We start from the raw sequence: 15823 nt of genomic DNA, 5'->3' as shown, positions 1-15823 counted from the left end.
CTACTGGTACTATAACTGGTACTATAACTGGTACTATAACTGGTACTATAACTGGTACTACTGGTACTATAACTGGTACTATAACTGGTACTATAACTGGTACTATAACTGGTACTATAACTGGTACTATAACTGGTACTATAACTGGTACTATAACTGGTACTATAACTGGTACTATAACTGGTACTATAACTGGTACTATAACTGGTACTACTGGTACTATAACTGGTACTATAACTGGTACTATAACTGGTACTATAACTGGTACTATAACTGGTACTATAACTGGTACTATAACTGGTACTATAACTGGTACTACTGGTACTATAACTGGTACTATAACTGGTACTATAACTGGTACTATAACTGGTACTACTGGTACTATAACTGGTACTATAACTGGTACTATAACTGGTACTATAACTGGTACTATAACTGGTACTACTGGTACTATAACTGGTACTACTGGTACTATAACTGGTACTATAACTGGTACTACTGGTACTATAACTGGTACTATAACTGGTACTACTGGTACTACTGGTACTATAACTGGTACTATAACTGGTACTATAACTGGTACTATAACTGGTACTACTGGTACTATAACTGGTACTACTGGTACTATAACTGGTACTATAACTGGTACTACTGGTACTACTGGTACTATAACTGGTACTATAACTGGTACTATAACTGGTACTATAACTGGTACTATAACTGGTACTATAACTGGTACTATAACTGGTACTATAACTGGTACTACTGGTACTACTGGTACTATAACTGGTACTATAACTGGTACTATAACTGGTACTACTGGTACTATAACTGGTACTATAACTGGTACTATAACTGGTACTATAACTGGTACTATAACTGGTACTATAACTGGTACTATAACTGGTACTATAACTGGTACTACTGGTACTATAACTGGTACTATAACTGGTACTATAACTGGTACTATAACTGGTACTACTGGTACTATAACTGGTACTATAACTGGTACTATAACTGGTACTATAACTGGTACTATAACTGGTACTATAACTGGCACTATAACTGGTACTATAACTGGTACTATAACTGGTACTATAACTGGTACTATAACTGGTACTATAACTGGTACTACTGGTACTATAACTGGTACTATAACTGGTACTATAACTGGTACTATAACTGGTACTACTGGTACTATAACTGGTACTACTGGTACTATAACTGGTACTACTGGTACTATAACTGGTACTATAACTGGTACTATAACTGGTACTATAACTGGTACTATAACTGGTACTATAACTGGTACTATAACTGGTACTACTGGTACTATAACTGGTACTACTGGTACTATAACTGGTACTATAACTGGTACTATAACTGGTACTATAACTGGTACTATAACTGGTACTATAACTGGTACTACTGGTACTATAACTGGTACTATAACTGGTACTATAACTGGTACTACTGGTACTATAACTGGTACTATAACTGGTACTATAACTGGTACTATAACTGGATCATGAAAGGAAACTCAAAGCCAAAGAAACTCCTGAAAGTTTGATTTCACTCAGTATTTATTTCCAACCAAACCACTTCATTCCCATTAAGTTTCCATTGATTTCATGGTGATGGTGATGAAAGAGCAGCAGCAGGAAACGCTGGAGACAAACGAGAACATTTGAGACCAGTTTGAAGTTCCTCCTTCATCAGGGACCAGAGAAGATGTTTTACTGGACAATCTGCAACGTTAGTACTCAAGTACGTTTGTTCCTGGACTGCCGACTCGTCGTTTCAGACGTTATTAAGAAGTGTTTGGCAACATTTAGGGGTGGTGCTGAAAGTCGGGGTAGTGGGAGTATTGGGACTGGGCCCTGGGAAGATTTCAAGGACCCTAAAATCCGTGGCTTGATTTTTCGGGCTAGTGGTAGTGAGTAGGGGGTGTATTGGGATTGGCCCTCAGAAGTGTTTGGTAGAAAGTAGGGGGTGTGTTGGGATTGGCCCTCAGAAGTGTTTGATAGTTCTGGAGTTCTGGAGTTCCTAGACCTGGACAGACCAGGGTTTGAAGGTTCCGGGCTCCGGAGGAGGAAACTGGAACAGAAACAGAAACAGAAACAGAAACAGAAAACAGAAAACGTGAGCAGAAACAAGAGCAACATTCAAGTTGATCATCTGACGAATGGAGGAGTTTAAAAATGTGCAGTTCCTCTAACGACCACCAGGGTCTGCATCCAACAGTTGAACTGAAGTCCAAATGTCCAGATTAAAGTTGAAGATTTAGAGAAAAAAGTCGAAACTTTCTCAACATTTTGACATTTTGACTTTTTTCTCAACATTTCGACTTTTTTTTTTCTCCTGCCTGGCCCTGATTCTCTTCCGTAATTATTACTATTTATTTCATGTATTCGGGGGTTGTTTTTGGGCTTGTTGTGAGGAATGTTTTCTATGTTGGTTATTTACCGGTTTGGTGAATTGGTCTCTGCAGGCGTTGCGGATCCTCTCGGCCGACGCCGGGCTGTCCAGCCTGAAGGTTCCGCCGACGCCCGACTCGGCCCGGGCGGCCATGACGGCGTCTTTGATGGCGTAGAAAATCGACGCGGCCAGGAAGAGCGGCGGCTCCCCGACAGCCTGAAGAGAGGAAACAAACACGTCACTTCCTGTTTGCCTGGGGGGAAAACAAACACGTCACTTCCTGTTTGCCCCGACGGCCTGGAGGGAAAACAAACACGTCACTTCCTGTTTGACTGGAGGGAAAACAAACACGTCACTTCCTGTTTGACTGCAGGGAAAACAAACACGTCACTTCCTGTTTGATTGGAGACCTGCTGGGCCTGGGAGTCGAACCGGGGGACCTTCTTGCTGTGAGGCAACAGTGCTAACCACTAAGACACCGTGCTGCCCCAGTGTAATACAAAAAAATATAATTTTAACTAAAAACTAACTGCTGGTTAAGGAAAAAATGCACAATGTCTTGTTTTTTGAATAAATGCAGATTACCGTATTTTCTGGACTATAAGCCGCTACTTTTTTCATAGGTTTTCAACCATCATTTACACATCATTACATCATTTACAGTTCAAAATCCTTCTGTACATGTAGTAAATATCTAATCTAACAACATAAATACGGCTTGCATATCTTTTTTTTTAAATAGAGCGGATGCGGCTTATAGTCCAGAAAATATGGTAAATTCAAAACTAGATGTATTCCTGTAAAGCAACAAACTTCCTTTTTAATTGTTGTTAAATATGTTATATAAATGTATTTTTTTCAGCGTACCTTGGAGGCGAAGATGGCCTTGTCGTTAACCGCGTCCCGCAGCAGCGACACCGTGAACTCGGTGGGGATGTCGCCGAAGGCCGGGATCTTGTACATGCCGGGACCGCGGGTTAGCAGGACGCCGGCGGGAGAGTAGCGTAGCTCCTCCAGCGTGAAGAGGCCCAGGCCCTGGACGAACCCGCCCTCCACCTGGGCGACAGAACCAGAACCAGGATCAGAACCAAGTCCAGGATCAGGATCAGGACCAGGACCAGGACCAGGATCAGGACCAGGATCAGAACCAGGACCAGGACCAGGACCAGGACCAGGACCAGGATCAGGACCAGGACCAGGACCAGGACCAGGACCAGAGGGGGCGCCGAATCAGAATCAAGTTTATTAGGTCAGCTTAGAAAACTGTTTTTGACTTCAGATACACCGGTGGCGACATGATGGTATTGTGCGCCTATTTTCCAAAGGGTAACACTGGGATAGGGGGGGGAGGAGAAAAAAAATACATCTTCACACTGAGTATATACACAGTATCAAGGTGCAAAAAAGACCTCAGCACACAGAGCAACAGGCATCACAAGACTTGCATGTGGGTGTTTGTGTGTGTGTGGGTGGGAGGGGGGTCCCCGCACAGTACATCCAAGTGATCACCGTCTGGCGCTCGAAACCCGGAGACTGTTAGGGGGGGCTGATAAGAGGGGGGGGGCGAGGAAGGCGTTGAGTTGAGGGAGGTGTGGTTATCAGTAAGTGTGTGTGTAGCGATGAGCCCGTGAAGTTCGCCCAGAGCTGCTCTCAGCCAATGTCCTTGATGTTATCAGGCGGCTCGGTCAGTTCTGAAACAGGTCCACAGATGTTCCTGAGAGGGGAGGGTTAGTGGGGGCAGAGTCACCTTGTTTACATTCCACCAGGGAGATTGTGACCAGAGCGATCGGCCGAAGACCGCAGGTCAAGGTCAGATTATAAAATCAACAATTATATTGAAAACACAGACAGACTCAGTAATTTTCCGTCTGCCTTCAGTCTCTGGTTCATCAATGGCGACTCCAATCAGACGAATTTGTGATCAATTCCCACCAAGCCGAGCTTCCAACTTCTCCAGGGTGTTATCCATCTTGCCAATGAGCTCAAAGACGCCGCCAGCCTGAGATTCTGTTCAAGAATCTCATCCAGCTTACAGCTTTGCTCCCCCAGCGTTAAAGTCTGAGTGTTGATCACCTTGCTTGATCCTTCAGCCACGTCCAGCAGCTCTGAAAGAGCCAGAACAGCTGTCGACGACTTACGCGTTTGTCGGTAGACCAGGAATCCCCCTCCTCCTATCAGGAGAAATCCTGCTATCATAAATCCAATTATGAAGCATCTTCAACGTCCTCGACAGACAGAATCTTGAGACACAAAGGCTTCCAGTATTTGTAGGAATCCATTGTGTATCCAGAAAAACATGTCCCATCGGGGCAGGAGGGCTCCCTTACCTCCTGACTTCTTGTCGCAAAAATGTGGTCAATTGTGCTGAGAGACCAGTTAATCAATTCCATGATTGTAGAGTTTTGGAGGAGTGAAAAGAAGAGACTCTGAAGACGAGACAAACAAAAGCAGTAGCAGGGCAGATAGATGAGGGAGAGGGAGAAAAAGCGTCCGCCTTCGTCGAGAGCCGGATTATCATCAGAACTGAAAGGCCTTGAAGGAATTAAGAAAATTCCAACCTGCGGCTAGCTGTAGCTACGCTAGGCTAACCCACCTGTCCGATGTTGATAGCTGTAGCTACGCTAGGCTAACCCACCTGTCCGATGTCGATCGCTGGGTTTAAACTTTTTCCGACATCCATCACGATGGTCGTGCTGAGATTCTGCAACAAAACAAAGATAAAACGTACGGTTATAGATTTTCCCAAGCAAGGCTAGGCTAGGCTAAGCTAGGCTAGGCTAGGCTAGGCAAGGCAAGGCAAGGCAAGGCTAGGCTAGGGTAAGCTAGGCTAGGCTAGGCTAGGCTAGGCTAGGCTAACCTTGTGCGCTCCGGTCAGACAGTCTATTTCCACCTCGGAACAGGAAACTCCATAGCTGTAATAGTTAAACGCTCGGCCGGAGTTTGTTTCAAAGCTGTAGCCCAGATCTGGAGTCCTGATAAACAACAACAAAAACAACAATGAAATAAACATGAAATCAGGCAGTGAACTCGCAGCTATGGAGGATTTTTAGTGCCAAAATTAAATAAATAAATGCCTAATTAATTAATTAAAATGGGAATTAAATATATCATAAATTCATTAAATGTGTCATTAATTAATTAAATACTGAGATAAATAATTAAATACTGAAATAATGTAATATTTTTTTAATTAAAATGAATTGTATTTTAATTAATTAATGACATATTTCATTCCAATTTTAAGTAATTAATGACGCATTTAATTAATTAATGACACATTTAATTAATGATACATTTAATTAATTAATGATATATTTAATTCCCATTTTAATTAATTAATGACACATTTAATTAATTAATTATATATTTAATTAATTAACGACACATTGAATTAATTAATGGTATATTTCATTCCCATTTTAATTAATTAATGACAAATTGAATTAATGATACATTTAATTAATGAATGCTATATTTAATTCCCATTTTAATGAATAAATGAAACATTTAATAAATTAATGAATAATGTATTCACTTATTTAATTTTGGCAGCTGAACTCACTTGTAGAAACCGTTAGCGGTCAGATTGACTCTGTCAAAATAAGCAGCTTTCACCTGCAAAACAAAACAGAGAAAAACTTTAGTCAGTACCAGGAAGTCGGCCATTTTGAATTAATTGTGTAATTTTGGCGCAATTTATGCCATTCCTTCGGCAATTAATACGGCCCGAACCGTAACGTGCACCCAGGTGTGTTATACATCAAAATGTGCGTCTCCATCTTGCGACTAGGCGCATTACTTTTCTCTTTCAAAAGCGTTACCGTGGCGACGCTAGACGCCAAAAAGCACGCCCCCCCTTCATCTGATTGGTCCATATTTGATAGTTCTCCAAAAGTCACGAACATTTGCATGCAAGGCAGGCCTGGCGATAAATTTGATATTTCATGGTTTGCATTAATGGGCGGCCCCTAGAGCGGCCCCTAGAATACTTTTCTCTGCCATAACTTTTGAATGGTTTGACATAAAGCGTCGTGAGTGGTGTCATGAGACTCGGTATTGAGTCCTTGACCATAATTGGTGAAAATTAGACCCGCCCCTTCTTCTGATTGGTTGTCCCGATTTTCTGCTATAACTTTTGAATGGTTTGACATAGAGAGTCGTGGGTGGTGTCATCAGATTCTGTATGGAGTCCTTGACCTTCATTGGCCTGAATTAGCCCCGCCCCTTCTTCTGATTGGTTGTCCCTTTTTTCTGCTATAACTTTTTAATGGTTTGACATAGGAAGTCGTGGGTGGTGTCATTTCTGATATGCTTATGGAGGCGGTGGCCGTGAGTGCGAGGGCCCGTTCATCGCTGCTTGCAGCTTTAATTAGGGCCCGAGCACCTTCAGTGCGAAGGCCCTATTGTATCTGTAGGAATTCTTCGTATTATTATTTTTCTGACGAAAGGAGGGCCTTTTTTTCCCCCTAAACGTGCCCAAAAAGTCACCAAATTTTGCACGCAAGTCAGGCCTGGCGAAAAATTTGATATTTAATGGTTTGCATTAATGGGCGTGGCAAAATGGCTCAACAGCGCCCCCATGAAAACTTTGTGCCTCAAGCCCCACAATACGGTTTGACGTACATGCACGAAAATCGGTACACACCTGTATCATGGGACAACTTAAAGAAAAGTCTCTTGGCGTCATGCCCGAAACCGAACAGGATGTCGGCCATTTTGAATTAATCGTGTCATTTTGGCGAAATTTATGCCATTCCTTCGGCAGTTAATACGGCCCGAACCGTAACGTGCACCCAGGTGTGTTATACATCAAAATGTGCGTCTCCATCCTCCGACACCACGCATTACTTTTCTCTTTCAAAAGCGTTACAGTGGCGACGCTAGACGCCAAAAAGCGCGCCCACCCTTCATCTGATTGGTTCAGACAGAAAAAACTTTGCGCCTCAAGCCCCACAATACGGTTTGACGTACATGAACGAAAATCGGTACACACCTGTATCATGTCGCAACTTAAAGAAAAGTCTCTTGGCGCCATGGCCGAAACCGAACAGGAAGTCGGCCATTTTGAACAATCTGAATTAATCGTGTAATTTTGGAGCAATTTATGCCATTCCTTTGAGAATTGATACGGCCCGAACCGTATCGTGAACCCAGATGTGTTATACATCAAAATGTGCGTATACATCCTGCGACAACACGCATTACTTTTCTCTTTCAAAAGTGTTACCGTGGCGACGCTAGACGCCAACAAGTGCACCCCCCCTTCATCTGATTGGTCCATATTTGATAGTTCCCCAAAAGTCACCATATTTTGCATGCAAGGCAGGCCTGGCGATAAATTTGATATTCCATGGTTTGCATTAATGGGCGTGGCAAAATGGCTCAACAGCGCCCCCCGGAAAACTTTGTGCCTCAAGCCCCACAATACGGTTTGACGTACATGCACGGAAATCGGTACACACCTGTATCATGTCGCAACTTAAAGAAAAGTCTCTTGGAGCCATGGCCGAAACCGAACAGGAAGTCGGCCATTTTGAATTAATTGTGTCATTGTGTTAATTGGGTCACAGTTAAGCATTAATAATGTGTTACCTAAGGGATAAATGTGTTACACTTTACAATAAGGGTCCAGCAAGCCTTTACTAATGGTTAATGATGGTTAAGTAATGCTTATGAGGCAGTTAAGCATTAATAATGTGTTACCTAAGGGATAAATGTGTTACACTTTACAATAAGGGTCCAGAATAGTATTTACTAATGGTTAATTATGGTTAAGTAATGCTTATGAGGCAGTTAAGCATTAATAATGTGTTACCTAAGGGATAAATGTGTTACACTTTACAATAAGGGTCCAGCAAGCCTTTACTAATGGTTAAGTAATGGTTATGAGCCACTCCTATACATTTATTAAGGTTTATGTCAGGTTACCGTTCATAAGGCCAGGTAAGCTACCTGATAACATACACAGCACCATTAGGAAATGATTACTTAAGACTCTAAATAGTTGTTTAATAATGCCCATCCAGTAAACATGTACACCATTAGCGAATGATTAGTAGATGTATTAGGTAGCTGTTACTTAATTCATATTCACTCCAAATAAACACCATTAGTAAATGATTACTAGGGACATTATTAACGTTTTACTTATGTATTAACTAATGTATTACTTTATACTAAGTAATGCATACATAAGGATAAATAATTACATCATGTAACGTTTATTAATGCTTACTAATGTATTAATTAACTCTGAGCAGTAGGCATTAATTAACTGTTTATTAATGCATTAACTAATATGCTAATTAATGTTAAGTAATACATAATAATGGTTATTTAACTATTATTACACTGTTAATTAATGCTTAATAATGCATTAACTAACTGTTTATTAATGCATTAACTAATATGCTAATTAATGTTAAATAATACATAATAATGGTTATTTAACTATTATTACACTGTTAATTAATGCTTAATAATGCATTAACTAGCTGTTTATTAATGCATTAACTAATATGCTAATTAATGTTAAGTAATACATAATAATGGTTATTTAACTATTATTAAACTGTTAATTAATGCTTAATAATGCATTAACTAATGTTAATTAAGGGACCCTTATTGTAAAGTGTTACCAAATTTTTTTTTTAATTATTTTTGGATTATTATTTATTAATCTATTTTTTTATTTTAATTTTTTTTTATTTCATTTAATTTTTGTTTTTTTCCATTTCTTTTTTAACATATTTGTTTTCCTTTTTTTTTCATTTTTATTTTTTTATTACTGACTTTTTAATATGTGCTAAATAAAAAGCTGGCGCTGCTCACCCAGTCCTCCCATGATGCTTTGGGGTTCCGGTTCTTGTACGGCTCCAGCCGCGCTAGCAGGATAGCGCAGGCGTTCTGCACGGCGGCTCCGTTCAGGTCGGAGGAGGCCGACGCCGCCGTGGGGCTAGCGTTAGCCACCGTGTTGGTGCTCGTCTCCGAGATGTGGATCTTTGAGACGGGAATCCCCAGAACTCTGCTAGCTACCTGGAAAAGAGAAGCTAGTGTTAGCAACCTGGAACCAGTTAAAAGAGAAGTAAACTCTGCTAGCAACCTGGAAGTCAAACTTAAAGAAAAGTCTCTTGGCCGAAACAAACAGGAAGTTGGCCATTTTGAATTAATCGTGTAATTTTGGCGCAATTTATGCCATTTCTTCGCCTGAACCGTATCGTGAACCCAGGTATGTTATACATCAAAATGTGCGTCTCCATCCTGCGACAAGGCGCATTACTTTTCTCTTTCAAAAGCGTTACCGTGGTGACGATTGACGCCAAAAAGCGCGCCCCCCCTTCATCTGATTGATTGGTCCATATTTGATAGTTCCTACTTTCTGCCATAACTTTTGAATGGTTTGACATAAAGAGTCGTGGGTGGTGTCATCGGACTCCTTGAACATAATTGGTGCAAATTAGCCATGCCCCTTTTTCTGATTGTTTTGATTGCAGCTTTAGTTCTATATCGGTACCTGGACCATCTTGGTGTGCAGTCCTTGTCCCATCTCCGTCCCTCCATGAGTCAGCAGAACCGACCCGTCGGTGTAGACGTGGACCAGAGCTCCGGCCTGGAGGCAGAGTTAGCGTTAGCATCATCACTCCAACGTAGGCTAGCCTCAAAGCTAGCATTAGCATCTTCACTCCATCACTAGACTAGCGTCAACGTTAGCATTAGCATCTTCACTCAAACACTAGACTAGCCTCAAAGTTAGCATTAGCATCTTCACTCAAACACTAGACTAGCCTCAAAGCTAGCATTAGCATCTTCACTCAAGCACTAGACTAGCCTCAATGCTAGCATTAGCATCTTCACTCAAACACTAGACTAGCCTCAAAGTTAGCATTAGCATCTTCACTCCAACACTAGACTAGCCTCAAAGTTAGTGTTAGCATCGTCACTCCAACACTAGACTAGCCTCAACGCTAGCATTAGCATCTTCACTCAAACACTAGACTAGCCTCAAAGTTAGCATTAGCATCTTCACTCAAACACTAGACTAGCGTCAACGTTAGCATTAGCATCTTCACTCAAACACTGGACTAGCCTCAAAGTTAGCATTAGCATCTTCACTCCAACACTAGACTAGCCTCAAAGTTAGTGTTAGCATCGTCACTCCAACACTAGACTAGCCTCAACGCTAGCATTAGCATCTTCACTCAAACACTAGACTAGCCTCAAAGTTAGCATTAGCATCTTCACTCAAACACTAGACTAGCGTCAACGTTAGCATTAGCATCTTCACTCAAACTTTATTCCAGATAATTCCAGATAAATACAAATAAATACAGATAAATTCCAGATAAATCCAGATAAATCCAGATAAATCCAGATAAATCCAGATAAATCCAGATAATTCCAGATAAATCCAGACCTGGTTGAGGAAGGTGGCGGTGAAACTGATCCCGAACTTGGTGGGAACCATCGCGACGCCTCGTTTGGTCCATCGATTCTGACTGGAAATGACAGAAAAACCCTGTTGAGCCGCATTTTGTAATAAACGTCCAAAATGTAAGAACTTTGTCATTTCATTTTGTAATAAAGCCGCATTTTGTAATAAACTAAAAAACTAGACGTAGAAACTAGGGCTGTCAGTTTAGCGCGTTAATTAGATGAATTAATTACACTGATAATTAACGCGTTTTTTAAATTTGGCCCATTGAGGGACCCGTAGGCCACGACTTCCCTCCTGCTGAGTCATGCTAGTCATGCTAGTCATGCTAGTCATAACAGACCTGGACGACTCAGCAAATCTTTGCTAGAGCCTTTTAACGGCAAGTTTATGTATAAAAAGAAAGAAGACAGGACTTTCAACAAGAACGCGGTGATTTGGTAAAAAATAATTTAGGAAGGAGAGGAAGGAAGGAAAGGAGAAAAGAGGAAGTGAAGAAGGGAGAAGGAAGGAGAGAGCAGGAGGAAAGAAGGAACAGGAGAATTAGGTCATTTTGACCCAAAGACAGTACAAGGGTTAAGAGATATGAGATTTAAATCCTGTAGTTAATTAGATGAATTAGTCTTTAGTTTAGTTCTTTTAGACGGCGGCGCTAGCAGAAGCTGTACCTGTTGTAGCGGTCGACGGCGGTGCTAGCAGAATCTGTACCTATTGTAGCGGTCGACGTCGGTGCTAGCAGAATCTGTACCTATTGTAGCGGTCGACGGCGGTGCTAACAGAATCTGTACCTGTTGTAGCGGTCGGCGGCGGCGCTAGCAGAATTTGTACCTGTTGTAGAGGTCGGTGGCGGCGCGGCGTTGTTGGTAACCGGACCGGGACAGACACTCGTCCCAGCAGCGATCGATGGTGATTCCCTGGAGGAGCTGGTTGTAGGGAGTGGACTCTCCCTCAGCGTAGAGGTTTAATCTCTGGATCTAGAGGAAAAAACATGCTGATTAATGCTACTAATGCTACTAATGCTGCTAATGCTGCTAATGCTGCTAATGCTGCTAAAGCTGCTAACGCTGCAAATGCTGCTAATACTGCTAATACTGCACCTGAACACAGCTGTACCGTGCTAGCTTTAGCTTTTTCAGAATGTCAGAAATCTGGGCGGTATTTTTGATATTTTTTTTTCAAATTTGACAAACAAGTTTATAATGTCGTTAGGACAAGCTTTTACCTACGGAAGAAAATCAGGGCCAGGCAGGAGAAAGATAATATTTTAGAGGAGGAAGATTTTTTTCTGATTATGCACTATGAGAAAAAAGTCGAAATGTCGAGAAAAAGTCGAAATGTCGAGAAAAAAGTTGAAATGTCAAGAAAAAAGTCAAAATTTCCTCCTCCGTGGGGCGGCCCAGGCTAACGGCTACGTATAAAGTACATTTATAATAATAATAATAATGATCCCCCCCTCGGGGCGGCAGTAGCTCAGGTGGTAGAGCGGGTCGTCCAATGATCGGAAGGTCGGCGGTTCGAATCCCGCTCTGTCCCAGTTTGCTGTCGTAGTGTCCTTGGGCAAGACACCTTACCCACCTTGCCCCGTGTGAATGTGTTTGAATGTTGGTGGTGGTCAGAGGGGCCGTTAGGCGCGATATGGCAGCCACGCTTCTGTCAGTCTGCCCCAGGGCAGCTGTGGCTACAAATGTAGCTTACCACCACTGGTGAGAATGTGTATGAATGAATAATGATTTCTGTAAAGCGCTCTGGGTGCCTAGAAGGGCGCTATATAAATCCAAGTCATTATTATTATTATTATTATTATTAAAGTACATTTACCTCCTCTGTGGGGCAGCTCAGGCTAACGGCTACGTATAAAGTACATTCACCTCCTCTGTGGGGCGGCCCAGGCTAACGGCTACGTATAAAGTACATTTACCTCCTCCGTGGGGCGGCCCAGGCTAACGGCTACATATAAAGTACATTCACCTCCTCTGTGGGGCGTCCCAGGCTAACGGCTACGTTCAAAGTACATTTACCTCCTCCGTGGGGCGGCCCAGGCTAACGGCTACGTATAAAGTACATTTACCTCCTCCGTGGGGCGGCCCAGGCTAACGGCTACGTTTAAAGTACATTTACCTCCTCCGTGGGGCGGCCCAGGCTAACGGCTACGTATAAAGTACATTTACCTCCTCCGTGGGGCGGCCCAGGCTAACGGCTACGTCGCTCATCCAGCTCTCGGCCACCATCATGCCCTGCGGGCCCCCGAAGCCCCGGAACGCCGTGTTGGACGGCAGGTTGGTTTGGCACAGGTAGCCGCGGCCGCGCACGTTAGCAATGCTGTACGAGTTCTCCATGTGGAACAGAGCGCGCTCCAGAACCTGGAGAGATAAAACAGTATCGTCAGTGTAGAGTGTGACAGCACGAACGCTAACGGCGGTAGCTGCTACTAAAGGACAGAGACAGATCCCTGGGGTGTGACAGCACGAACGCTAACGGCGGTAGCTGCTACTAAAGGACAGAGACAGATCCCTGGGGTGTGACAACATGAATGCTAATGCTAGTTGTTGTACTCACGGACAGAGACAGGTCCCTGGAGTTCCCAGCGTTGCTGTAGTACGACACGTCCAGGGCAACGACCTTCCCGCTGTTCAGGAAACCAACCTGTCGAAGGAAAAGATGAAGGACTGAAGCTACGACGGCTCAGGAAACATTTAGTTCTAGAGAAACTGAAGCTACGATCAGGAAACATTTAGTTCTAGAGAAACTGAAGCTACGATCAGGAAACATTTAGTTCTAGAGAAACTGAAGCTACGATCAGGAAACATTTAGTTCTAGAGAAACTGAAGCTACGATCAGGAAACATTTAGTTCTAGAGAAACGGAAGCTACGATCAGGAAACATTTAGTTCTGGAGAAACTGAAGCTACGATCAGGAAACATTTAGTTCTAGAGAAACTGAAGCTACGATCAGGAAACATTTAGTTCTAGAGAAACTGAAGCTACGATCAGCTCAAGAAACATTTGCTGCGTCCGAAATGCTAATACTAAACATTATATACTCAAAAAGTATACTTCAGTTCGGCACACCTTTGAGTAAATTATCAGTAGTCTGCATTAATTGGGACGTACTACTTCCTGCCGTTGGGAGGGGGAGTTGTTACAAATAGTATTATGATATTATTACTAATACTAATACTAGTAGTATTAGGGTATTATTATTACTAGTACCAATACTAGTAGTACTACGGTATTATTCTTATTACTATTACTAATAGTATTACGGTTTTATGTTTAAGTTTATGTTTATGTTCATGTTCATGTTCTGGATCTCTGTAAAGCATCTAGAGACATCTGTTGTATTAAACGCTATATAAATAAAATGGAATTGAATTGAATATTATTAATACTGTAATAATGCTATTAATACGACTCCCCCTCCCAACGGCAGGAGGTTCTGCTGTTCCACCTTGTATTTCCCGTAGAAGGGGTGTCGTCCTCCGGTGATCAGCATGTCCTCGTCCCGGTCCAGCATGCACCTGACCGGCCTCTTCAGCCTGGACACAATCACCACCGCCGTTACCACGGTTACCACGGTTACCACGGTTACCACGGTTACCACGGTTACCACGGTTACCACGGTTACCTGCTGGCTGCTTTTATAACAGACCGTTACCACGGTTACCTGCTGGCTGCTTTTATAACGGACCGTTACCACGGTTACCTGCTGGCTGCTTTTATAATCTACCGTTACCACGGTTACCTGCTGGCTGCTTTTATAATCTACCGTTACCACGGTTACCTGCTGGCTGCTTTTATAACAGACCGTTACCACGGTTACCTGCTGGCTGCTTTTATAACAGACCGTTACCACGGTTACCTGCTGGCTGCTTTTATAACAGACCGTTACCACGGTTACCTGCTGGCTGCTTTTATAATCTACCGTTACCACGGTTACCTGCTGGCTGCTTTTATAACGGACCGTTACCACGGTTACCTGCTGGCTGCTTTTATAATCTACCGTTACCACGGTTACCTGCTGGCTGCTTTTATAATCTACCGTTACCACGGTTACCTGCTGGCTGCTTTTATAACGGACCGTTACCACGGTTACCTGCTGGCTGCTTTTATAATCTACCGTTACCACGGTTACCTGCTGGCTGCTTTTATAACGGACCGTTACCACGGTTACCTGCTGGCTGCTTTTATAACAGACCGTTACCACGGTTACCTGCTGGCTGCTTTTATAACAGACCGTTACCACGGTTACCTGCTGGCTGCTTTTATAACAGACCGTTACCACGGTTACCTGCTGGCTGCTTTTATAACGGACCGTTACCACGGTTACCTGCTGGCTGCTTTTATAACAGACCGTTACCACGGTTACCTGCTGGCTGCTTTTATAACAGACCGTTACCACGGTTACCTGCTGGCTGCTTTTATAATCTACCGTTACCACGGTTACCTGCTGGCTGCTTTTATAACAGACCGTTACCACGGTTACCTGCTGGCTGCTTTTATAATCTACCGTTACCACGGTTACCTGCTGGCTGCTTTTATAATCTACCGTTACCATGGTTACCTGCTGGCTGCTTTTATAATCTACCGTTACCACGGTTACCTGCTGGCTGCTTTTATAACGGACCGTTACCACGGTTACCTGCTGGCTGCTTTTATAATCTACCGTTACCACGGTTACCTGCTGGCTGCTTTTATAACGGACCGTTACCACGGTTACCTGCTGGCTGCTTTTATAACAGACCGTTACCACGGTTACCTGCTGGCTGCTTTTATAACAGACCGTTACCACGGTTACCTGCTGGCTGCTTTTATAACAGACCGTTACCACGGTTACCTGCTGGCTGCTTTTATAATCTACCGTTACCACGGTTACCTGCTGGCTGCTTTTATAACGGACCGTTACCATGGTTACCTGCTGGCTGCTTTTATAATCTACCGTTACCACGGTTACCTGCTGGCTGCTTTTATAATCTAC

The 15823-nt window shown here is 42.9% G+C and overlaps 1 protein-coding gene across 1 annotated transcript in view; it reads right to left on the bottom strand.

Annotated features, from left to right (window-relative positions):
* Window positions 1-1565: 1565 nt before the first annotated feature.
* xdh (xanthine dehydrogenase) overlaps window positions 1566-15823 on the bottom strand; it is an 84887-nt gene continuing 70629 nt past the window's right edge. The window contains exons 23-35 of the mRNA XM_061730875.1: window positions 14297-14384; window positions 13406-13492; window positions 13018-13209; window positions 11678-11823; window positions 10832-10913; window positions 9932-10027; window positions 9250-9453; window positions 5981-6033; window positions 5276-5390; window positions 5054-5119; window positions 3286-3474; window positions 2467-2634; window positions 1566-2097 (exon numbers count right to left, since the gene is read on the bottom strand). Of these exons, the coding sequence (XP_061586859.1) occupies window positions 2047-2097; window positions 2467-2634; window positions 3286-3474; window positions 5054-5119; window positions 5276-5390; window positions 5981-6033; window positions 9250-9453; window positions 9932-10027; window positions 10832-10913; window positions 11678-11823; window positions 13018-13209; window positions 13406-13492; window positions 14297-14384 (1537 nt within the window). The 3' untranslated portion in view covers window positions 1566-2046. The remainder of the gene's footprint in view (window positions 2098-2466; window positions 2635-3285; window positions 3475-5053; window positions 5120-5275; window positions 5391-5980; window positions 6034-9249; window positions 9454-9931; window positions 10028-10831; window positions 10914-11677; window positions 11824-13017; window positions 13210-13405; window positions 13493-14296; window positions 14385-15823) is intronic.

This window comes from Cololabis saira, chromosome 10 (genome assembly GCF_033807715.1).
Source record: "Cololabis saira isolate AMF1-May2022 chromosome 10, fColSai1.1, whole genome shotgun sequence".
Taxonomy (NCBI): Eukaryota; Metazoa; Chordata; class Actinopteri; order Beloniformes; family Belonidae; genus Cololabis; species Cololabis saira.
The sequence above is the reverse complement of the archived record's forward strand: the minus strand, read 5'-3'. Positions and strand labels throughout refer to the sequence as shown.